Source organism: Leptodactylus fuscus, chromosome 3 (genome assembly GCF_031893055.1).
Source record: "Leptodactylus fuscus isolate aLepFus1 chromosome 3, aLepFus1.hap2, whole genome shotgun sequence".
NCBI classification, from domain to species: Eukaryota; Metazoa; Chordata; class Amphibia; order Anura; family Leptodactylidae; genus Leptodactylus; species Leptodactylus fuscus.
Genome location: NC_134267.1, coordinates 3,348,190 through 3,374,015, shown reverse-complemented (window position 1 = coordinate 3,374,015; position 25,826 = coordinate 3,348,190). Strand labels below are relative to the sequence as shown.

Sequence of the window (25,826 nt, the reverse complement as noted above, 5' to 3'; positions counted from 1 at the left end):
GCTTTTCTATACCTTATACGTCTTTTGGTTTGTGAAAAACAGATCCCGTGCAGCAGTTGTCATCCATTTTTTTTTGTGCAACCTCCAGGGGGAAAAAAGGAAGTGCTGAACCACAAATTAAAATGAATGGGTGCGTATGGGGTCCACGAAAAATGCAGACGCCTCGTGTGAATAAGGCCGTAAGATATTGAAGGAATTTTTGACAGTTTAGCTGGTCCCCGATGTTCCCCTACTACATTGAAAAGAGGTGAAATACTTAGGTTAGGTTCACACTAGTGCTAGACTCTGTCGTCTGTTGGTTGACCCAAATAACGCAGAGCCCATCTACTATAACAGTGGTTACCTATGGACCCCTATAGACTATAATGGGGCCCCAGGGTGTCCTTTGGGGTTCTGTCCTTTTTATACTGAAACCCTGCGGTGGGAAAAGTCTCTTCTCTCTGCCGATTTTCGGTGAAGTCTGCGGCAGATGTGAACTTAGCCTAAGACTGGGATCTTCTTACGTTACCAGATGACTTGTCGCAGCAACCTCTAAAAAACGGCACTTTTTTTGTTTATCAGACATTTAGTTTCTATCAACAAACAGTTTATGGAAAATTCTAGAAAATTGTGCATGAACTTTAATATATATAAAAAAAATCTGAGTATACACCCGAAACCAACCACAACCCCCCCTCCCCCCCCCCCCCCCCCCCCCCCCCGGTCAGGATCTCATGCCTGTCATTGTGAGCACTTTCCCAGTCTCTGCAGGTGACAATTTGTATCTCAGGCCACATAAAGGGACAGATCAGGATTCTAAGTGCAGACAGAAGAGCACTATTATTATACTGTACTATGTGGCGGAATAAGATGTTTCCTGTTGTTCGGATCAGCTCACGCGTGACCGGGCTCTGACTCTCTTGCTAGTCTTGTGACTTTCACACAGTCTCATCTTATGTTTCATGTACAGTATACAGCACATCAGACACAATGAGTTCCTATTCACATTGTGCAGTATACATGCAGATTACATATTTGCCACCTTATCAGTGACTATTTGTCTTGGGAGTCCATGATGCGGATGGCAACTTGGCCACTGACTAAACCCCATCCAACACAATCCGGGCAATCTTACTCTAGAGTTTGCTTCATGCAAGTCTTTCTATAGGTTCGTCTATATGGATTTCTGCCTAAAGAGAACCCATCGGCTCCGGACTTGTCTGTTTTAATAACCTCTGCTTGGTGCTGTTCCTCTGTTATTACTCTTGGCAGAGTATTGAATCACAGCTGGGTGTTACCAGTTGGGGGTTTGTATCTGTGTATACTCGCACTGTCACGTTAGTGATGACCGTGGCAGATTATTTAGGAGCGCACCCCTTTGCAAACAGGGCGTTACCATTCCCCTGGTCAGTTTGTTGATCTATTTCCAAGAGTAGTAATAGAGGGACGGCACATGGGAGTTCTATTATTTGCTTTTAGTAATAAATTAGACCTATCCATTTTTTGTAAACTGCAGCCTGTGTTATTTTTGGGCATGATAAAAGGCAAACTTGTGTGTTTTTTTACGTGCAGCACGTGTGGTCTTCGATGGGCAATATTTCTGAGGTTGGTTTTAGTTTTTCCGTTGGTTATTTCCTGGCCAGAGATTTGTCTGATCTTAGATCTCTGAGAAGACGACACAAATCTCAGCTGTAATATTATATTTTATACTGACTGTTCCTTTAAAACCCTGTTTTCATGTGATGTTTTCTACCGCAGCCCCCTGATCCCTCCATATAGTATAAAGGTCACCCTCGCCTTCTATATGGATAAAGGGCTTTTATTTAGTGACATCATTTTGGACTAAAATTTGTAAAATATTTTATGTAAGTTTGTATCCATATTTTGGATTGTGGCTTCTGCTTCTAGCACTTCCATCCACTACATAGCGCGCTTCATGATGCCGTCCAGTAATACCGTCATCCAGTTGGCTATTGGTTCGCTCTCCGGACTCCTCTGCCACGCTCCTGAATGATCTTCACTTTAATTTGATCATAAATCAACCTAGTAAATTGTTCTGAAGGCTGAGCCATTGGACACCACTTCATTGGACTTGCTACAGAGCGGCGGCTTGCTATGTAATGTGGCTGCAGGAGCCAAATAGGTTTTTATTAAAAAAAAACAAAAAAACACCACAATAATTGTTTTTTAGCCCCAAATACCTACAATTCAATGTCCACGGCCTAAAATAACTGAAACCTAATATCCTTTGAATTCCTATCCGTTACACTTGCATTACTTGATAGTTATTACGTTTCCATTTGACCACAATATAGAGACATCTTCTTCTGATTCCTTCGCTGCCACTTACCTGATCCTTTCTATGACATACTGTGCAGAACAAAAGCAGACCCTTGAGGGAAAAATACAGAATGAATAAAATGACTTGTATCCCCGGGACCTAAGAATGACCTTATAGCGCCTGGGTGCAGCGGCACAGTGGTGGGCATTGTTGCCTGGTGATGTTGGCAGACGGGGATGATACATCCAGGAGATTTTGTTCTACTTATTATTTCAGTTAATTGGTTTTGATCTGCCTTCAGTGCAGTAACCCTGAATACTCGGGGTTAATGAAGCAGTCGGATATAGTTGTGGGTGTAGATATCAATCGTGTAGACTGTATATAATAACATGTCATTGTACCCTATCCAGGCATAGGACATGCTGCGGCTGCAAAGAACACAGCGTGCCCAAAATATTCCTGCACATAGTGTGAATTGTAGACATACGGATCACTAACGTGGAGGAAAAAACCCACAAAATGGACTGTAATAAGGTCCTGAGTTTTTAAAGGGTTTGTACCAAGCTGAGACGTCATCCCATATCAATAGAGTTGGATTAGAATTTTGTGATCAGTTGGGTCCAGCTTGAGAATGGGGCTCTGATGGCTGAACTGGGCAAACTCTGACATTCCCATAGAAAACGAATGGAGCCAAGTTGTGCATGCTCAGCCGTCTGCTCCAACAGGGCCCTGTTCTCGGGATAGTGAGGGTTCCAGTAGTAATGGGGAATATCTTCCTAACTTGATATAAAATGATCACAAAGTGCAAAAGACTGAGCAAGCTTACTGCGCTCTATTCACTCTCTATGGCAGCGCCAGTGATCGCAGAGTCCAGCTTTACCAGAGCCCTGTTATCTAGATTGGCGGTGGTCCCAATGCCTGGGCCCCCACTGACCACTCTGTTATGTCCTGTTATCCCAATGCCTGGGCCCCCACTGACCACTCTGTTATGTCCTGTTATCCCAATGCCTGGGCCCCCACTGACCACTCTGTTATGTCCTGTTATCCCAATGCCTGGGCCCCCACTGACCACGCTGTTATGTCCTGTTATCCCAATGCCTGGGCCCCCACTGACCACGCTGTTATGTCCTGTTATCCCAATGCCTGGGCCCCCACTGACCACGCTGTTATGTCCTGTTATCCCAATGCCTGGGCCCCCACTGACCACTCTGTTATGTCCTGTTATCCCAATGCCTGGGCCCCCACTGACCACGCTGTTATGTCCTGTTATCCCAATGCCTGGGCCCCCACTGACCACGCTGTTATGTCCTGTTATCCCAATGCCTGGGCCCCCACTGACCACGCTGTTATGTCCTGTTATCCCAATGCCTGGGCCCCCACTGACCACTCTGTTATGTCCTGTTATCCCAATGCCTGGGCCCCCACTGACCACGCTGTTATGTCCTGTTATCCCAATGCCTGGGCCCCCACTGACCACGCTGTTATGTCCTGTTATCCCAATGCCTGGGCCCCCACTGACCACTCTGTTATGTCCTGTTATCCCAATGCCTGGGCCCCCACTGACCACGCTGTTATGTCCTGTTATCCCAATGCCTGGGCCCCCACTGACCACGCTGTTATGTCCTGTTATCCCAATGCCTGGGCCCCCACTGACCACTCTGTTATGTCCTGTTATCCCAATGCCTGGGCCCCCACTGACCACGCTGTTATGTCCTGTTATCTCGATAGGGGATGAATTCCTAACTTGGCACAACCTCTTTATGAGCTAAATCCTCCTTTTAGTCTTTCTGATGTGGTTCCTCTGATCCCGGTCTATCCTTCAAATGTTGCAAGGAAGACGCACATTCTTAATTTTCCTTTTTATGGTTTTTATTTATTTTTTTAATGTAGGTTTTGAGTCCCATATAAGACTCACAATGTACATTTTCCCCTATCAGTATGTCTTCGAAGTATGGGAGGAAATCCATGCAAACATGGGGAGAACATACACACTCCTTGCAGATGTTGTTCCTGGCAGGATTTGAACCCAGGACTCCAGTGCTGCAAGGCTGCAGTGCTAACCACTGAGCCACCGTGTTGCCCCTGTTTTTATTTTTTTATAATATTGACCAGTAGGATACGTTGTAGTGAATAGAGAGAGAGCCAGGACTAGTCTTTCCAAGCACGCTGCGTTTATGTGCACAGGAGTCTTGACAGCTAAGGCTATGGGCACGGTGTTTCTTGTCCCCTGGGCACCTCTTCTTTTTCCATATTGTCAGGTGCTATTAGTGCGCTATCACTCAAGTTGGATTTTTTTTTCCCTCTCCATTTCAGATTTAACCAAAGCAATGTCTGGTGAAGGGATGTCGCATTTCCAAGAAGCCATCAGACAGGAGCTGGAGGAGGCAATGAAGGAGGACTTGGAGAAAATCCTGTCTACAGCCCCGGAGTGCGAGTTAGAGGTAAATATCCTCTAGTGAAAACCTTTTCCCCTTTGAACCCCATGCAGACAGGGCCGTACATCGGCCAGGTTTCCCAGTCTGAATCTAGTCAAGAGACAGGACTTGTAGTGATCGATCATACTGGGAGTACTTGCCTTCTTGCAGCACTTGCTATATACAGTATAGGACATAAGAGCCAAAGGAGGGCAAGGACTCCCAGAATCCTAGTTATGATACAAGGAGTCCCATTGGTTGTACAGCAGGTATATGAGTCCTAATGCCCTATGCACACAGGGGGATCTGGTCTGTATAATGGACGGACTTCCCAACCCAATCAGGAGACCGAGACTCTTTGCAATATAGTGTCCTTTAATGCCAGGAGTCTGTGCCTGCCCGCTCACTGTCCTGTACTGATGGTGCAGCTGTGAGAAGGCAGGGACTCCCAGAATCATAATGCAGGGACTCCTGGTCTTCTGATTGGGTTGGGAAACTCAGCCTGGATTTCTCCCCATGTGAATGAATGCTTAAAGGGGTTGTCTGAGACCCAGGCATAATAGATACTGAAGAACTAGCCAAAGGATTCAGCTGATTCGGGTGCCAGAAGCTGTATACAGTGTATCATGGTGTCCATTGTAGTGGTGGTGCCGGGGAACTGCAACTCTGTTCTCATTCACTTGAATAGGAGCAGAGCAGCTTCCATCTGTATACACCTTGTATACTACATCTGGCAGCTGAATCAGCTGATCATCGCAGGTTCCAGGTGACAGACCTCCACCAATCGGATGCTGCCAACTTACCCTGTGGATAGGTCTTCAGTATCCATTGTGCCTGGGTCTTGGACAACCCCTTTAAGGGCCATTATAATGTTGAATGCTCATGACATGACCGATGTTGTCCTTCTGTGATTGTACGATTATTCTGATGGGGCTTACTTCCCTCCTCATTCACGTGTGCAGAACCAATTTTTGCAATTTCTGGAACAAATCTACAGATTGTGGATGTTCTCAATAATTTACGTTGCAATTGTTTTTAGATACAAAACTATTCTTTAATATTAATCTTCCCTTCCATCTAATATAGTCCAATAAAAGGACTAAGTGTGGCTTCCCCTATACAGAAATATTCAGGCTGCACACAAGTCACGGTAATGCTGCTGCTTTACTGCAAAGCCTAAAAGTGCACCCTGTAGCCTCGTGCATCCTGTAGCCTCGTGCATCCTGTAGCCTCGTGCAACCGTGCATCCTGTAGCCTCGTGCATCCTGTAGCCTCGTGCACCCTGTAGCCTCGTGCACCCTGTAGCCTCGTGCACCCTGTAGCCTCGTGCACCCTGTAGCCTCGTGCATCCTGTAGCCTCGTGCACCCTGTAGCCTCGTGCACCCTGTAGCCTCGTGCACCCTGTAGCCTCGTGCATCCTGTAGCCTCGTGCACCTGTGCACCCTGTAGCCTCGTGCCTGCACCATATGGACATTTATGATATATGTAGACATAGGACAACTAAACTCTGCCCAGTGGGGGTAAGATGCAAAGCAATAGCACCCGGAGATCCTGCATTGTGTGACCTAAATATAGTTTGTCTGTTTTCTTTCTGGTAACCGATATTGTCGGCGTCATTCATCAGTGTAATAATGTGCAGTTATTTATCTCACCCTAGATGGCTTCACGCTTTATTATGCAATGTATAGCAATGATGCAACCAGATGTGTACTTATCTCTTATCATGTATAATGGATTGCAGCCATAGTTAACTTTCTGAGCAAACAAGATTGTAGCAGTGAGCAGAAATGAGCTGAGTGTAGTGAATGCGGGTTTATTGCCCTCATCGGCCTCCTGGTAAATGGTTAACCCCACGCTGCTCGCTGTACTCTTACATTATGTCGCGCTCTTTCTGCAATGCTTTATCTACCATTCCGCCTGTTCTAGCTGCAGGTCCCTTATACAGGGGCCCATAGGATATTGTACAAATGCACAGACATGGAGGTGGTCTGGTGAAGACACTATATTCCAGAATATGGATTTTTTGCATGCTGAGGGGGGATCGCACAAATAGGATTAAAAAAATGGAACACAATTTTAATTGGGGGTTCAAGATATTCATTGCTTATCCTTAGCACGGGCCATAACTATGAGACCAATGGCCATTGGTATCCCATTGGTGAGGCCCCCATCAATCTGATATTCATGTCCTATTGTAAAGAGACCAGTCAAAATGTAGCCGATAACTCCTGGCATGGGATCAGCAATGGACCCCCGTGTTTTACATGTGGATTTTGTTACAGATTTTCCGCAGATTGCTAAGAGTAAAATCCAGAAAAAAAGCTTTTCCTTAGGATAGATAGATGTGTGGGGTCTGACACCTACGGACCTGCACAGGTCACCGGTACAAGACATCGTGGTTTATGGTAATGCTACATAGGGTGAGCCAGGCTGCTCGCTTGTACAAGTGCAGGTACTGCAGCGCGGCTGTATAGATTTCAATGGGCAGTACTGGGCCGCGGCCTAATGGTTGGGAACCTCTGATGTAAATGAATGGAAACTGACCTGCAATAGCACAGCATGGCCACTGCACCGTGTATGGCGCTGTCTACATCCGGCATTGTGCAGAGAGCAGCAGACGTGAGATTGGGGGAGGTCCAGCACCCAGACCCTCCACTGATCTCAAATAATAATCTGTCCGAGGGATTGGATCTTTCATGGTAAATTGGACTAGTTATGCAGCAATACACCCTAATGTGCGACTACATAACCTGACACGATTACTGTTCAGGGCTTGAGGATAAGACGCTGTTGGAATCGGTCAAAAAATGGATCTGTCCTCACCTTGTGTCCCCTTCTGTTCACTCCAAGCCCAGCACAGATGTGAACACAACCTTAGATGTCGCCCAGTTTTCTCACAAGGCTGCACAAGATAACGAAATATCCTCTCTGTTTATAGGTGATAAGATTGTTTTAATAATTTTTTTTATTTTTTTTTATAACTAGGGCAGAATTTTTGATATTTGCCATCTCTGGGCATTTTGCATTCATTCACCGCGCTCTAGTAATACGCAGATGTTTTCTTTCCTGCAGCATACTAAGAAAGACTTGGCCGGATTCCAGAAGTTGTTTCATCGCTTCTTACAAGAGAAAGGTCCTTCTGTAGATTGGGGAAAGATCCAGAGACCCCCAGAGGATTCTGTAAGTTACTATATTATGTTACCAAGTACAGCTCTATGGTATACGGAGGATATATGTGTATATACAGTATGTACATAGATATGGTATACGGAGGATATATATGTATGGGTGTGTATATACAGTATGTACATAGATATGTTATACGGAGGATATATGTGTATATACAGTATGTACATAGATATGGTATACGGAGGATATATATGTATGGGTGTGTATATACAGTATGTACATAGATATGTTATACGGAGGATATATGTGTATATACAGTATGTACATAGATATGGTATACGGAGGATATATATGTATGGGTGTGTATATACAGTATGTACATAGATATGGTATACGGAGGATATATGTATGGGTGTGTATATACAGTATGTACATAGATATGGTATACGGAGTATATATGTGTATATACAGTATGTACATAGATATGGTATACGGAGGATATATATGTATGGGTGTGTATATACAGTATGTACATAGATATGGTATACGGAGGATATATGTGTATATACAGTATGTACATAGATATGGTATATGGAGGATATATATGTATGGGTGTGTATATACAGTATGTACATAGATATGGTATACGGAGGATATGTGTATATACAGTATGTACATAGATATGGTATACGGAGGATATATATATATATATATATATATATATATATATATAATGTGTGTATATACAGAATGTAGATGGATATGGTATATGGAGGATATATATGTATGTGTATATATGTATGGGTCTGTATATACAGTATGTACACAGATATGGTTATAGAGGGATTTCTTTGTCCGATTTCTTCTTGTATATTTTCCTTTCGTGTTTTATATGTCGGCCGCTTTCTTGGGAATATATTACTGGCAAGTTTCTGGAAAGGTTTGTATCAGCAAGTCTTATTCTGCAAGGTTTAAGTTTTCTGTAGATTCGGAGGCTCGTTCATCATCAAGGGGGCAGCGGAAAGTCCGGATATACTGATCTGCGCCTCGCTGTTGTGGTCACAGGATTTAGTTGATATTTTTGTCTTTGTGACGTTCCTCTGTCGGGAAACCTTGAGGTCCAGCTAGTGATGGGGAAACTCTCCAGGGTATAATAATTTCACTCCTGATTCTGTTCCATCTTGTTTGACCTGAAACGAATCAGGGAACTGAGACCCCCGAATCCCCAAATATTGGGAGGTTTGCCCTTCTCTAGTTGGAGCCATTGCATGGCCAAAAATCGCTGTTCACATGCCAGCCATCTTGCTTCAAATATTGTATTTTGAATAGCAAATAAAGGGTTAAAGAGTAAATGTCTTACAATTTTTTTCTATAAATCCTTAGTGCAGGTGAAGAGAATGAACTTGACCATAGACCTCAGTTAAAAAAAAAAAAAGCCTGTGTCTTTAAGGATTTCTCCCGTCTTGCTACAACTTACCTGACTCATTCTCTTTATACATCACAATCTCCATTTACAATGAAGTCTATAGAGAGGAGAAGGAAAGACTTAGATATAAGGCAGCCCAGGATAAGACTGGATGGGGGGGGGGGGTGTAGGTGGTTGTAAGGCTGGGGGGTGTCCTGCTGTGTAGTAATGGATGGAATACGACCTCACTGACTACATGGAGGACTCCGCACTAGTCTATGAATTCCCTCTTGTTATACTTCTACTTTGGACGTGTCTCTATACAGATGGATCTCTGCCAGCTCTGGCCTATACTCCGAGAATCAGACACTGAGCCTCTCTTTCCAGGGTACAAGTCGGCTTTCTGTCCATGCTGGCGAGGTCGGGTTATTTGGGGTAATATTTTTTTCCGTGTAATGATATATTAATACGGTTTGTGTCGCCTTTATACTTTTTGGCTCATATTCGGGGTTTTATTTCATACAGTAATAGGTGAGAGTTTTAGGCGTCTGACACTCGGTGAACAACATCATCCTTATGGTGCAAAACCTGTGAGAAATGTCCTAACCCAGATCCTGAACAATCCGAGGGAGAGGAGCAAAGATTGTGCGTCCTGATATCTCTTTAAGAGTATGTTCACACTCAGCTTTGATTAGGCATTTTTTGGCTCCAGCGCACTGTATGGACCCGGGAACATCACTTTGAAAAAACACTGGCGGTTTTTGATGCGTTTTTTTGGTTATAAATCTGCACTTTGTGTTTTTCTTATGAGTCTCTTATCAGAAGATTTAGGGAATGTGAAGCTGCGCACGTGGTCTCGGCCTCCGCTGCAGGTGTGTTATTTGTGGTTGTGTAATTACAGGATTATTATATAGTAATTACATGTCGTTTGTTCCAATCCGCATAATTATAGACTTATCCTGGGGGGTCCGATGAGTCCTCATTGCTGGGAGTCGCCTGTATTAGGGGGTCCGATGAGTCCTCATTGCTGGGAGTCCCCCTGTATTAGGGGGTCCGATGAGTCCTCATTGCTGGGAGTCTCCTGTATTAGGGGGTCCGATGAGTCCTCATTGCTGGGAGTCCCCCTGTATTAGGGGGTTCCGATGAGTCCTCATTGCTGGGAGTCCCCCTGTATTAGGGGGTCCGATGAGTCCTCATTGCTGGGAGTCTCCTGTATTAGGGGGTCCGATGAGTCCTCATTGCTGGGAGTCCCCCTGTATTAGGGGGTCCGATGAGTCCTCATTGCTGGGAGTCTCCTGTATTAGGGGGTCCGATGAGTCCTCATTGCTGGGAGTCCCCCTGTATTAGGGGTCCGATGAGTCCTCATTGCTGGGAGTCGCCTGTATTAGGGGGTCCGATGAGTCCTCATTGCTGGGAGTCGCCTGTATTAGGGGTCCGATGAGTCCTCATTGCTGGGAGTCGCTTGTATTAGGGGGTCCGATGAGTCTTCATTGCTGGCGTCTCCTGTATTAGGGGGTCCGATGAGTCCTCATTGCTGGCGTCTCCTGTATTAGGGGGTCCGATGAGTCTTCATTGCTGGGAGTCGCCTGTATTAGGGGGTCCGATGAGTCCTCATTGCTGGCGTCTCCTGTATTAGGGGGTCCGATGAGTCCTCATTGCTGGGAGTCGCCTGTATTAGGGGGTCCGATGAGTCCTCATTGCTGGGAGTCGCCTGTATTAGGGGGTCCGATGAGTCCTCATTGCTGGGAGTCGCCTGTATTAGGGGATCCGATGAGTCCTCATTGCTAGGAGTCCCCCTGTATTAGACCCCCTGCTGGCCCCATGTTCATATAGAGCCTTCTATACAATTTAGTCAGTATCTGTTGTGTCTTATCCTTGAAGTTCTCCAGCTCGGTCATAGAACAGGACTTAGGACTCCTCACTATCAGATTGGTAAGGGGCTGACACTTGGCACCCCTGCTGATCAGCTGTTTGGAGGCCACGTCAATCACATGATTGCTGCGGACTCTTCATTGTCACCTGGTCAGTCTATGAGCATGTGGTCTGCTTAGTAGCGGGGGTGCAGAGTATGGCAGCTTCATGTATGGAGGAGGTAGGCAGAGCAAGGTGAACAGTGTTGGCACGGCGTCCTCTTTAGAGGGTGCGGAGAGTTGGGCCACCATTGATTGATTGAGCCATCCTAAATTCAGCCCTAGGGCAACACAGTGTCTCAGTGGTTAGCACTGCAGCCTTGCAATGCTGGAGTCCTGGGTCCGAATCCCGCCAGGAACAACATCTGCAAGGAGTTCGTATGTTCTCCCTGTGTTTGCATGGATTTCCTCCCATTCTACAAAGACATACTTAAAATGAAAAAAAATGTACATTGTGATCCCTATATCATATATCCCTATACGGGGCTCACATTCTACATTTAAAAAAATTTAAAAATTCATCCCTTTAAAGGGGTTATCGAGTATTCCTTGTACTGACTATTATACACCCCCATCCCCTGTATATTACCCCTGCGGAGCAAAGTCGGGGAGGCCACAACTCTCCTCCTGCGTCCCCGACTCTCAGTAATATCTCCAACTCTACTTGGGCTGCAGGTCCATTGAGTGATCACATGACCAAGAGTGTTGACAGAGGGGCTCCGCACCGGTAATAAATGGGGCTCCAGAGGACTGGGGTGTATGTCAGTAATATAACTCACCCAGTAGAGGGAACGCACTGCTACGTTTATTAACCCCTTTTGGCATTGTCGGCAAGTGTAAAATCAGGCCTCATTGTTATAGACCTGGATAATGTGTTTGAGTTCCCCCTCCCTCTGCAGTATGGAAACCATCAGTATGCAGGCTGGTAGTTGATGATACATCTGATGTAGGTTTTATTTCTAATTGCTTGAGTCCAAGTATTAGTTTTCATTATAATGCTGGTTACATTTTCGGATGGCGTTCCTTTGCGACTCCTCCCTGTATTCCTGGTCTGCTGTTACTTGTTGTCCTCGCTGACTGTTCTTTTGTTCTCTGATATACAGACGTTCTTTGGCTGCTGTAATGTATTCCTGGCCTGATATACGGAGCATTGTTTATTGTTGCGGTGACATCAGATTATGTTTTACGCCGCTGACTTGGTTTCTATAGCGGCTCATATTGTGTATTCTGTATTGTGCCATAAAATTACTCATCCACATGGCGTATAGATAGCAGGCGTCGCGTTACCCGGAGGATCGCATAGTTAAACAAGCTCGTGTAAATTGTATAGATCCATAGGCAACGATGACGGGATAACGGGGAGAAAACGGGGAGCGTTCACACAATCAGAAAATCTCCACTGAGATCTGCAGCGTCTGATGAGGATTTTCGAACTTGCGTCATGTACCTGAGGCTGACCATAGTTGTGCAGGCCAGAACAATGCGCAGGATCGGGGTTAGGTTTCTGATCTCTTTGGGGGTCCGTCCACTGGGACCACTAGTGATTAGGAGAATGGAGGACCATGTCCGTGTGATTTGGCGCGGTGGTGTGCATGTGTAGTAACTGTCCCATTCACATCTATTGGACTATGCAGAACTATGGGTCTCCATGGTATGGGTCTCCTGTGTAGTCTGATCGGGCTCTCGTGGTAATGAGGACGGTGTAAGAGCTGAAGACACTAAAGAGGTGGACGTAGCCGTATAATATAAGTGTGCGGTGGAAACCCTCAGTCGCCCAGAAGACATGTTGCAGACTGTGTAGAGTCATGGACAGGCGGGGCGGTATTTTCTTTTAGTTCCTAATGAGAGTTTCATCACCGTCCTGGTAATAATTTACTAAATTTAGCAACTTCTAAGGAAAACAAGTGAAAAACCGTCTGTAAATGTCAAAAGATGGAGCCAAATATCCGGGATTCCTCCCACGCAGCGGTAACATGCAGGCGGTTCTATATACTGCAGGCGGCTCTATATACTGTAGGCCTCTCTATGTACTGCAGGCCTCTCTATGTACAGCAGGCCTCTCTATGTACTGCAGGCGGCTCTATATACTGCAGGCGGCTCTATATACTGCAGGCCTCTCTATATACTGCAGGCCTCTCTATATACTGCAGGCCTCTCTATATACTGCAGGCCTCTCTATATACTGCAGGCAGTTCTATATACTGCAGCTCCATGTACTTCAATGTGTCCTCTGCATTAACCAGATCATGTCAGAAGATTAAGAGGTGGCGGGATAGTTTATAGCCAAGGAGTGGAGGGTTCTGCTCCGCACATAGGTGGACTGTTATATACTGACCTCCCGCCTTACTGGTGCCAGGGCTAGACTTACTTATTGCTGACATTGGGTATAAGAGGATAGCAGGCCTAGTATATGCGATTGAGTCCAGCAATGTAAAAGGATTGTCCGGCCTCAAATCAAATTTTCATATCCACAGGAAAGGTCAAACACTATGTGATCTGAGGGGATCTGACCCCGGACCCTGCACTGATCATGTAATCCAGATACTGCTGATGGACAGGCGGCGCGTGCAGCATGGTTCCTATACAAGGACTGGTGGATGAGGCTGCGGCTGTGTAAGAGCAATCCTGCGCGCGCCGCCTGTCCATTAGCAGTTTCTGACACCCGGAAGCTGCTACAACAGATGATCTGGTTGTCGGATCCACAGAATAAGTCATTGGTAAGAAAATACAATTGGGTCCCAGACAACCCCTTTTAGAGGGTCTTTCCAATTGTTTTATATTGATCCTGTACTGTGACATCATGGAGTTCATTATTCCTTTGTTAGGTTCATGTATATATTATCTATATAGTCCCATGCGACCTCTTTAAATCCCTTCTACATCTTAAGGGAGCTAGAGGGAGTTAGAGGATCCCTTGGATTTAGGGTTTAGAACAATCTAAGAATCTGGGTATTTGGCTCAGCATCTGCTTTAGGTTAATTTTCCCATTACAGTTAAATTGAGGAGGTGTCCGGGAGCCCCCCTGGAGATACGTACCAGATGCCGCATTACTTACTGATGACAAGGCCTCATTAGAAGAACTCCGCTCATTTTACCATATTAAACCTGTATTTCTTTCGTCCTGTTCTATCCTGTACAGCTGCGGGACGGACTTATAGGACTTTCCATTCTGGTCCTTTCCTAACAATATATTTATCACATGTTTGACTTACATGGGCAGATGTGTCCCCTTTTACTACCCCTCTTGACTGGACATGTCCTGGTGTGATGTATTGCATTGTCCTGGTGTATTGTCGTGATGTGTTGTTATTGTGAGATCACCAGCTTTTCAAAACAACCTGACTCCATGATGTTCTCTAACAAGTTGTCTGTATTTGTGCTTGTGAATTGCAATTCTTCAAGGATTTTGTTGGCATCTTTCACTATGGTATTGAAGTGGTTTCCTGAGAAGTTGCACCCAGTAAGGCGGACATATCATGTCAGTAAGTTTATGTGAACAGAGCTCAAGAGTGTAAAGCTGAAGAGACACCAAACTCTTCTTAGGTTCTGTTTGCTCAGTTGTGCGGCCACTTCTTCACCTCGCGCGTCACGCCGACTGCACATAATCCCATAAACTCACTCAGGAGAAAAGTTGACTTTGGTTCACAGACTGCACAAAGTGGTGTCTGACTCCGCGAGTCTCCGTAGACAGTGTGACGCACATGACTGCGGCCATTGTAGTCCGGTTGTCTTGTTTATACTGATGGCTGCCTGTATCGTGAGGCTTGTCATCCCAAGTAGTTATAAGACTGACTTATCTTGGATTCATTCACACTGTGTTTTATAGTGTCTGTTTATTATAGCTTTATAGAAAACTCAGGGTGCAAATGGCGCAGGCGTCCATATTGCATTGCTTTATGTGAGCCGCCCACTGGACTCTTTAACCTTGACGAGTGGAGCCAAGTTAACTCGAATTTCTGCAATGGGTTAAACTAGTGATCTTTCAGTGATCAGATATCTCACTGCAGCAGTTTAACCGATGGCAGACGCTCAGGACTATACACAATGCAGAGAATGGCGGCGTGCCTAATCTGAGATTGTGGATTCTGTCTTATTGATATGTGTAATCTGTTACGCCTGGTTCACATTACAGCAGCGGTTATACAAGGAGCCCAGCTAGACAGCATTGACTATAATGGGGGGTCTTTTGGGGGTCCCTCATCTTTAACCTGAAAGCAGCGGAGGAAGTCATCCTTCATGCTAGACTTATGATTTTCGGTGGACTCTACGACGGGGTCTCCAACAATTAGTTTTGTAGGCCACCGCATATCTATGTACCAGTCTGGTCTCTGTACCAAGGTCTCAGGGTCCCTATTATATGAAGGGTCTTTGGTTACAAGCCTATACTGATGCAGCTATGGACACGTTGTGGGCTAAAATTTCACTAAAACTCAACCATTGATTGTCCAGTGAAACTATAACTGATGGCAAAATACAATGAAACTGATAAGACCACCCGAAATGAAATGAGGGAGTTTGTGGGGGTCTTCTAGGGAGAAGGAGTGGGAACGCAAAGTAGAAGGCTAAGATGGAAAACTAAAATCTGTCACTTGCAATCACTCTATTGATAAAACAAACACTGGAATGTATTGCCCTATTGTACAGTTTGCGCCCCTCAGTGTCCACATATTGGGCAGATTTAGGCCCCTTGTACAGACTCCATTCCATAGTGATCTCTGATATGATATTCTCCATCATCAGTGTGACTCATCCTACTACTCAGTGTCTGCAGGGTAAATTCTCCGCTCTCTATACTGACACGTCTTCCTATTGTATTACTCGCCTATAGCTGCTTTATGACTTCTCACCAAGTTCTTTCTGTAGGTCGCAGTGACTTGTGACGTCGTCCCGGCTGACACTCCTTGTGCTACATATTTCCGTGACACCTTGTGAGGTTGCTCATTCCCCTACGAGCCAGAACACGGGGCACACCCTTGTCATTCACGTATTAGGACATAGAATCACTTCCTATCCCAATGAGTGACATTTACCGAAAGTCCTGCTAAGTATCTGAACATAGTCCAATGATGTGATCACCCCGAGCAGAAAGTCAGAGACCTTTACAGATAATAACCCCTAGAAAAGCCCCCACATTACTAAAACATAGACAGCTTGGGAGTATTAAAGGCCTTGCATTAGTCTGCTGACAGCTATTCTTCCTGACTTAGTCATACACGTGCATGCTTGGCTCAACCAAGATTGCATGTATTTGCTATGCCGTAGAATAAGCCATGACTTGACAGTCATTGAAGGTCATAGACAGCGGAGACCCCCACCAGTTCATGACCTTAGCCCCTTATTTCTCTGCACAGTGTTGTCCTGGCCACTCGCCGCAGGGAACACCATAGAAGTGAATAGGACTGGCTGTATTGTCCTGCACACACCAGGAGCCGGCAGATTGGTGAGGGTCCCAAGTGTTGGCCACTGTAGATGTAATATCGATGGCCTGTCCTTAGGAGAGGTGATTAGAAACTGTATAACCCGTTAGAGGACAGGACTGATAAGGACGGGGCACAGATATAATAACCAGCGGCTTATTACTCTATTGTAAAATGGATTGGCCATATAAGACGCCTGCGGTAGAGCGGAGACTTGTAGACGACACATGTGAATTGGGATAGTCCTCTATCAGGTGTCTATGGCATATTCGCGGGGTATATCTTACATGTTTACTATGGGGGGGCCCACTTTAGGTCCATGCAGATTTTAGCTCGTAAGATAACGCCATTGTTTCACGCAGACAGCGCTGTATGTGCCTCGGATAGATTGCCGCCTTTTGTAGAGATCAAAGTTTGTAATAAATGCTTTTCTTATCTCTTAGCAGTTCTGGTTATTCATTAACCTAAGGCAGTAAAAGTGAGAGTATTGTAAGCAAAGTTATGGGTCCACTGCGCCTCCATGGTAGACGGGACCTGATGATGGGGGGGGCCAACAAGAACTGCCGGTTTTACCCAGACGAAGAGCCTTGATAGGGCTCATGTAGACTTTGCTGAATTTCTGTAAATCCAAGTTTATGGAGGTATATTTTTTTTTTTTTAAATAATTGTAGGTTGGATGAAACTATAAACCATATTCTCTACTGATGGCCTATCCATAGATCAGTGGGAGTCTGGTACTGGTGACAGTGCAGGGCTGGGGTGATATGCTGGGTCTGGTGACAGTAACCTATCTATCTGCAGGGCTGGGGTGATATGCTGGTTCTGGTGATAGTAACCTATCTATCTGCAGGACTGGGGTGATATGCTGGTACTGGTGACAGTAACCTATCTATCTGCAGGGCTGGGGTGATATGCTGGGTCTGGTGACAGTAACCTATCTATCTGCAGGGCTGGGGTGATATGCTGGTTTTGGTGACAGTAACCTATCTATCTGCAGGGCTGGGGTGATACGCTGGGTCTGGTGACAGTAACCTATCTATCTGCAGGGCTGGGGTGATATGCTGGGTCTGGTGACAGTAACCTATCTATCTGCAGGGCTGGGGTGATATGCTGGTTCTGGTGACAGTAACCTATCTATCTGCAGGGCTGCGGTGATATGCTTGGTCTGGTGACAGTAACCTATCTATCTGCAGGACTGGGGTGATATGCTGGCTCTGGTGACAGTAACCTATCTATCTGCAGGACTGGGGTGATATGCTGGGTCTGGTGACAGTAACCTATCTATCTGCAGGGCTGGGGTGATATGCTGGTTCTGGTGACAGTAACCTATCTATCTGCAGGGCTGGGGTGATATGCTGGGTCTGGTGACAGTAACCTATCTATCTGCAGGGCTGGGGTGATATGCTGGTTCTGGTGACAGTAACCTATCTATCTGCAGGGCTGGGGTGATATGCTGGTTCTGGTGACACTAACCTATCTATCTGCAGGGCTGCGGTGATATACTGGTTCTGGTGACACTAACCTATCTATCTGCAGGGCTGGGGTGATATGCTGGTTCTGGTGACAGTAACCTATCTGTCTGCAGGGCTGGGGTGATATGCTGGGTTTGGTGACAGTAACCTATCTATCTGCAGGGCTGGGGTGATATGCTGGGTCTGGTGACAGTAACCTATCTATCTGCAGGGCTGGGGTGATATGCTGGTTCTGGTGACAGTAACCTATCTATCTGCAGGGCTGGGGTGATATGCTGGTTCTGGTGACAGTAACCTATCTATCTGCAGGGCTGGGGTGATATGCTGGTTCTGGTGACAGTAACCTATCTATCTGCAGGGCTGGGGTGATATGCTGGTTCTGGTGACAGTAACCTATCTATCTGCAGGGCTGGGGTGATATGCTGGGTCTGGTGACAGTAACCTATCTATCTGCAGGGCTGGGGTGATATGCTGGTTCTGGTGACAGTAACCTATCTATCTGCAGGGCTGGGGTGATATACTGGTTCTGGTGACAGTAACCTATCTATCTGCAGGGCTGGGGTGATATGCTGGTTCTGGTGACAGTAACCTATCTATCTGCAGGATTGGGGTGATATGCTGGGTCTGGTGACAGTAACCTATCTATCTGCAGGGCTGGGGTGATATGCTGGGTCTGGTGACAGTAACCTATCTATCTGCAGGGCTGGGGTGATATGCTGGTTCTGGTGACAGTAACCTATCTATCTGCAGGGCTGGGGTGATATACTGGTTCTGGTGACAGTAACCTATCTATCTGCAGGGCTGGGGTGATATGCTGGGTCTGGTGACAGTAACCTATCTATCTGCAGGGCTGGGGTGATATGCTGGGTCTGGTGACAGTAACCTATCTATCTACAGGGCTGGGGTGATATGCTGGGTCTGGTGACAGTAACCTATCTATCTGCAGGGCTGGGGTGATATGCTGGTTCTGGTGACAGTAACCTATCTATCTGCAGGGCTGGGGTGATATGCTGGTTCTGGTGACAGTAACCTATCTATCTGCAGGGCTGGGTGATATGCTGGTTCTGGTGACAGTAACCTATCAATCTGCAGGACTGAGGTGATATGCTGGTTCTGGTGACAGTAATCTAGCTATCTGCAGGGCTGAGGTGATATGCTGGTTCTGGTGACAGTAACCTATCTATCTGCAGGGCTGGGGTGATATGCTGGTTCTGGTGACAGTAACCTATCTATCTGCAGGGCTGGGGTGATATGCTGGTTATGGTGACAGTAACCTATCTATCTGCAGGGCTGAGGTGATATGCTGGTTATGGTGACAGTAACCTATCTATCTGCAGGGCTGGGGTGATATGATGGTTCTGGTGACAGTAACCTATCTATCTGCAGGGCTGGGGTGATATGCTGGTTCTGGTGACAGTAACCTATCTATCTGCAGGGCTGGGGTGATATGCTGGGACTGGTGACAGTAACCTATCTATCTGCAGGGCTGGGGTTCTGGTTAAGTGTATGTGGTGTCCTAGTGACTGCTTACAGGAACCATTACTTTATTACTTTATCCATCTGCAAGTGGAAGAAAATAAATTTTATGGGATTTTAGAGACTTTGATGTTGAGTTAATTATGATTTTTGCCCATTTGGGATTGTAATGTGTAATTGAAATGTAATTAGATATTCCGCAGTAATAGAAATGAGATTGGAGATGAAATGATCCTTTTATTTCTGTGCTCGGCGCATTGTTTTCATACATTTCTTCTGTTGCATGGTGTAATCCACATGCTGAGCTTTTTGCATTGCTCTAATCCATTCTCCGGGGTATTAATAAGGAAACAAGGGGAACTTTCCTTTCCACAAACTCTCCTGTATAGAAAACATCGTTATAAACTAGAACGTCTACTTTGTACTCTTTACTGTCCTGACAATTGAGCCCTTATTACTGAGAATTGCTTACATATGGAGTAAAGCTGTGTGCGTGTCAGTTCTGCCTGGATACCGGCCTGGTTTACCTTTTACGATCCCCTAGGCTGAAGTGAATGTGTGTGGTCAGATAGAAGTGTATACCTTCCTGTATCCGCACCGCCTGCTCCGTAACAATCAGTAATTGTCACAAATCAAGGATTAAATAATGGAAGAGGACAAAATAATGACATGGCTCTTGAGGCAGCCGTAAGCCTTGTTCCACCGGAGAGGACATGGACACCTGACGTCAGCAAAAACACGCTCTCGGTTATTAAGAAATAATTGTACGATTCCGTCCGTAGAGTTTACCGGCGTTATTGTGATCGATTTGTACCCTGGTGAAGTTTTAGTCACAGCAGTCTTAGACCTCCTACATGGGACAGAAAGGGATCAAACAGGTAAAAGAGGGTCAACGGAACCCAAAATATCAACTTAGTCCCACAGATAGATTGGTTAGGGTCTCCTGAGGCAAATGATGTTTTTCCTTTGAGAATTGGAGCTTCAGTTAACAATGTATCACTGTTTTTGTTGATGTGAAGAAGAGTTGTTTGGAGCAATGAAGGCGTTATCGTTGCTCCAAAAAAGTGGTAACACCCTCATTGCTCCAACAAAATCATTGATATCTTGGTAACAGATGTACCGGTTAACTAGGAGAAAACACTGTTTAATTCAGGTAACCTAACCTATCTATCTGCAGGGCTGGGGTGATATGCTGGTTCTGGTGACACTAACCTATCTATCTGATATTCTGGGTTCTGGTGACACTAACCTATCTATCTGATATTCTGGGTTCTGGTGACACTAACCTATCTATCTGATATTCTGGGTTCTGGTGACACTAACCTATCTATCTGATATTCTGGGTTCTGGTGACAGTAACCTACCTATCTGCAGTGCTGGGGTGATATGCTGGTTCTGGTGACAGTAACTTATCTATCTGCAGGGCTGAGGTGATATACTGGTTCTGGTGACAGTAACCTATCTATCTGCAGGGCTGGGGTGATATGCTGGTTCTGGTGACAGTAACCTATCTATCTGATATTCTGGGTTATGGTGACACTAACCTATCTATCTGATATTCTGGGTTCTGGTGACACTAACCTATTTATCTGATATTCTGGCTTCTGGTGACCGTAACCTATCTATCTGCAGGGTTGGGGTGATATGCTGGTTCTGGTGACAGTAACCTATCTATCTGCAGGGCTGGGGTGATATGCTGGTTCTGGTGACAGTAACCTATCTATCTGCAGGACTGGGGTGATATGCTGGTTCTGGTGACAGTAACCTATCTATCTGCAGGGCTGGGGTGATATGCTGGTTCTGGTGACAGTAACCTATCTATCTGCAGGGCTGGGGTGATATACTGGTTCTGGTGACAGTAACCTATCTATCTGCAGGGTTGGGGTGATATGCTGGTTCTGGTGACAGTAACCTATCTATCTGCAGGGCTGGGGTGATATGCTGGTTCTGGTGACAGTAACCTATCTATCTGCAGGGCTGGGGTGATATGCTGGTTCTGGTGACACTAACCTATCTATCTGATATTCTGGGTTCTGGTGACACTAACCTATCTATCTGATATTCTGGGTTCTGGTGACACTAACCTATCTATCTGATATTCTGGGTTCTGGTGACACTAACCTATCTATCTGATATTCTGGGTTCTGGTGACAGTAACCTACCTATCTGCAGTGCTGGGGTGATATGCTGGTTCTGGTGACAGTAACTTATCTATCTGCAGGGCTGAGGTGATATACTGGTTCTGGTGACAGTAACCTATCTATCTGCAGGGCTGGGGTGATATGCTGGTTCTGGTGACAGTAACCTATCTATCTGATATTCTGGGTTATGGTGACACTAACCTATCTATCTGATATTCTGGGTTCTGGTGACACTAACCTATCTATCTGATATTCTGGCTTCTGGTGACACTAACCTATCTATCTGATATTCTGGGTTCTGGTGACACTAACCTATCTATCTGATATTCTGGGTTCTGGTGACACTAACCTATCTATCTGATATTCTGGGTTCTGGTGACACTAACCTATCTATCTGATATTCTGGGTTCTGGTGACAGTAACCTATCTATCTGCAGGGCTGGGGTGATATGCTGGTTCTGGTGACAGTAACCTATCTATCTGCAGGGCTGGGGTGATATGCTGGGTCTGGTGACAGTAACCTATCTATCTGCAGGGCTGGGGTGATATGCTGGTTCTGGTGACAGTAACCTATCTATCTGCAGGGCTGGGGTGATATGCTGGGTCTGGTGACAGTAACCTATCTATCTGCAGGGCTGGGGTGATATGCTGGTTCTGGTGACAGTAACCTATCTATCTGCAGGGCTGGGGTGATATGCTGGTTCTGGTGACAGTAACCTATCTATCTGCAGGGCTGGGGTGATATGCTGGGTCTGGTGACAGTAACCTATCTATCTGCAGGGCTGGGGTGATATGCTGGTTCTGGTGACAGTAACCTATCTATCTGCAGGGCTGGGGTGATATGCTGGTACTGGTGACAGTAACCTATCTATCTGCAGGGCTGGGGTGATATGCTGGGTCTGGTGACAGTAACCTATCTATCTGCAGGGCTGGGGTGATATGCTGGTACTGGTGACAGTAACCTATCTATCTGCAGGGCTGGGGTGATATGCTGGTTCTGGTGACAGTAACCTATCTATCTGCAGGGCTGAGGTGATATGCTGGGTCTGGTGACAGTAACCTATCTATCTGCAGGGCTGGAGTGATATGCTGGTTCTGGTGACAGTAACCTATCTATCTGCAGGGCTGGGGGGATATACTGGTTCTGGTGACAGTAACCTATCTATCTGCAGGGCTGGGGGGATATACTGGTTCTGGTGACAGTAACCTATCTATCTGCAGGGCTGGGGTGATATGCTGGGTCTGGTGACAGTAACCTATCTATCTGCAGGGCTGGGGTGATATGCTGGTTCTGGTGACAGTAACCTATCTATCTGCAGGGCTGGGGTGATATGCTGGTACTGGTGACAGTAACCTATCTATCTGCAGGGCTGGGGTGATATGCTGGGTCTGGTGACAGTAACCTATCTATCTGCAGGGCTGGGGTGATATGCTGGTACTGGTGACAGTAACCTATCTATCTGCAGGGCTGGGGTGATATGCTGGTTCTGGTGACAGTAACCTATCTATCTGCAGGGCTGAGGTGATATGCTGGGTCTGGTGACAGTAACCTATCTATCTGCAGGGCTGGAGTGATATGCTGGTTCTGGTGACAGTAACCTATCTATCTGCAGGGCTGGGGGGATATACTGGTTCTGGTGACAGTAACCTATCTATCTGCAGGGCTGGGGGGATATACTGGTTCTGGTGACAGTAACCTATCTATCTGCAGGACTGGGGTGATATGCTGGTTCTGGTGACAGTAACCTATCTATCTGCAGGGCTGGGGTGATATGCTGGTTCTGGTGACAGTAGCCTATCTATCTGCAGGGCTGGGGTGAAATGCTGGGTCTGGTGACAGTAACCTATCTATCTGCAGGGCTGGGGTGATATGCTGGATCTGGTGACGGTAACCTATCTATCTGCAGTTCTTGATGGATATGTTGAGTTTTGGGAACAGACTCCTATTAAGAGTTGATGGTTTCTCCTAGAGTAGTGTCGTAGGACCTGTGGGAAGTGTTACAGACCTTGTCCCCCATGAGGTTTCGGCAGTCCCCACTTACTGTACTTGCAGCAGATTGGTAAGTCCCAATGATACTTGGGCAGCTGTCCGCTTCTCATTCAGTGCTCGCCTCCAGCGCCCCCTCTGACTCCTTAGCGTTTGGCATGGCCGCCATTACTGTGTGCTCCCCAGTCTTGCCGCCATCCATAGTCTCTGATATCTTTACACAGCGATCTTTCTTTCGCCCTCCTTTGGCTACATAACACATCTGCGCGTTCTCTCAAATATTCTAGAAAACTTGCGGTATGTGGGGCTATAATGGCGGCCATATTGGTTTCCATTGAGCCTTTTTAGGAATCTTAGCATACTTGACAGAAGAGGAAACCCCATATATCAATATACTTCTCCTTTATTGTACCTGTGTGTCTGTGTCACGTTGTATACCTGTGTTTGCTGCCGCACATTATTATGTAATAACATGACTGTTATCCGGAACGTTCATTCTTCTGCGGTCCGGGTCGTGTTAGCGCAGCTGCAGGGTCTCGTGAGGTCACCGGCACCAATGATGTACGTGAATGAGTGGAAATAGTGATTAGGTCGCTCTGTGTCACCCAACCTGCTAAGTTCCTGGAAAAAGTAAAAGTGCAGATACGTGGGGCTGTATACAAGGCCGTATACAATGGCCGTATCTCTGTGTATAGAAGTAAATGGGTGTCTTAGTGACACACCTCACCGAAATACCTGCTAATCCTGCGCGCAGCAACCATTCCTGTGCTTGATTATGCAGGTGAGTGCTCAGCGCTGGCAGAGAAGTCGCTGCACATCTAGAAGGTGTAAGGATGGCTCCCGGACACTTGGCTCCCCGTCCCCATGTGCTCCAGGACCTGGCACGTGACGTCATACACTTATACCCCGGCTGGAGGCGATGGGGCAATCGTTCGTCAATCTACTTAAAGCAACTTTTCAGTTTTTGGGTGGGGAGGAAATGAAAAGAAACGTTGACATTTGTGAATATATCGCACTTACCTGACAGGTGTCTTCCCGAGGTGACCTCCTACTTCTCAGAGGAGATAAAGTGGTCAGACAAGTCTTTGGGAGAATAAGAAATGTGAAGGGCTGAGAATAGACGAAGGAGAGGCGGCGTTATCACTCGGGGCTCGCTGAACATCGCCGCCGTGTTATAGGTCGCCATTGCTCTCTAGGAATATGATGGAGATCTGGTGCCGGCAGAGCGGTGCGCGCAGGGGGTGAGGATGGCCGAGGTAAATGCTGATTGGATTTGGAAGGGGGTAGATGAGAATAATCCGGGAACCGTATAGAATTTAGTAAGGTTTTGCTGGTTGGGTTTGTCAGTATTATATTGTTGCCTATTCTTCATTCTGTGTCTTAGAGTTGGAGGGTTTTTTGCGTTTTCATCACGATCAGTCTTTGTTGCTTCTTCCAAATTTTTGTTTCTTGGTCTCTGTCTCATCGATTTGTCAAAATGTTTAAAAAATTTTTAATTTTTTTTTTCTTAATACTGCATAATGGCACATGCCAAATATCAAAGCACAAGCCATGTGTAATGGTCACATCACTTCCAAAAACTAGGACAACATGGAGGTGGTATTAAGGTGTCACTTACCCATGGAGGGGTCTCTGCGGACACCCTAAGTCCTATGTCAGTGCAATCTTTGAAGACTTCACCGATGTGTACAAGTCAAGTATATAAAGTCCTATCGCCTTTAAGGGGTCGTATTTTAGCGTCCCGATCTAATCTGGCAGCTGTGGATGTGTATAGAGGACAGACAACCCTATGCAGCACGGCAAGTGTATGAGCACTCACCTGCATATCCAAGTGTCGGCGGTTGTGGTCTTGGCCACCGTTACGTTTTCAATAGTGAAATGGTTTTGGCAGAATATTGGGTGAGATTATTACATCAGGTCCGATTTCCAAACTGTTAGCTTAAGACTTGCCGTAATAAGTCATGTCTGCAGATCAAACAACTATTGCGAGGCTCCTGTGTGAACAGCGGTCAAGGCTTTACTTTGTTAATTATTGTCCAGGGACGTTGTGTAAGTGGGTGAACATGAAGGTGACCGATATAGGATTTGGTTTGCATCACAAGAAGACTAAATACACGATGGCATCAGCTGTCTGGAGTGGTTTCCACATCGCATGTTTTGGGACGGGTTCACTTCTGCAGAGAAAGCTGCAGATTTTGCAAAAAAAGTGCTGCCA

At 46.0% G+C, this 25,826-nt stretch overlaps 2 protein-coding genes across 3 annotated transcripts in view; both read left to right on the top strand.

Moving 5' to 3' along the window:
* The window catches only part of OTX1 (orthodenticle homeobox 1), a 388,453-nt gene that overhangs the window by 346,101 nt on the left and 16,526 nt on the right, over positions 1-25,826 (top strand). The window lies entirely within an intron of this gene.
* Positions 1-25,826, top strand: part of UGP2 (UDP-glucose pyrophosphorylase 2) — a 66,921-nt gene that overhangs the window by 26,618 nt on the left and 14,477 nt on the right. For both annotated transcript variants that reach the window (XM_075266966.1, XM_075266965.1), the window contains exons 2-3: positions 4,574-4,701; positions 7,747-7,854. In XM_075266966.1, coding sequence (XP_075123067.1) covers positions 4,588-4,701; positions 7,747-7,854 — 222 coding nt within the window. In that variant the 5' untranslated portion in view covers positions 4,574-4,587. The remainder of the gene's footprint in view (positions 1-4,573; positions 4,702-7,746; positions 7,855-25,826) is intronic.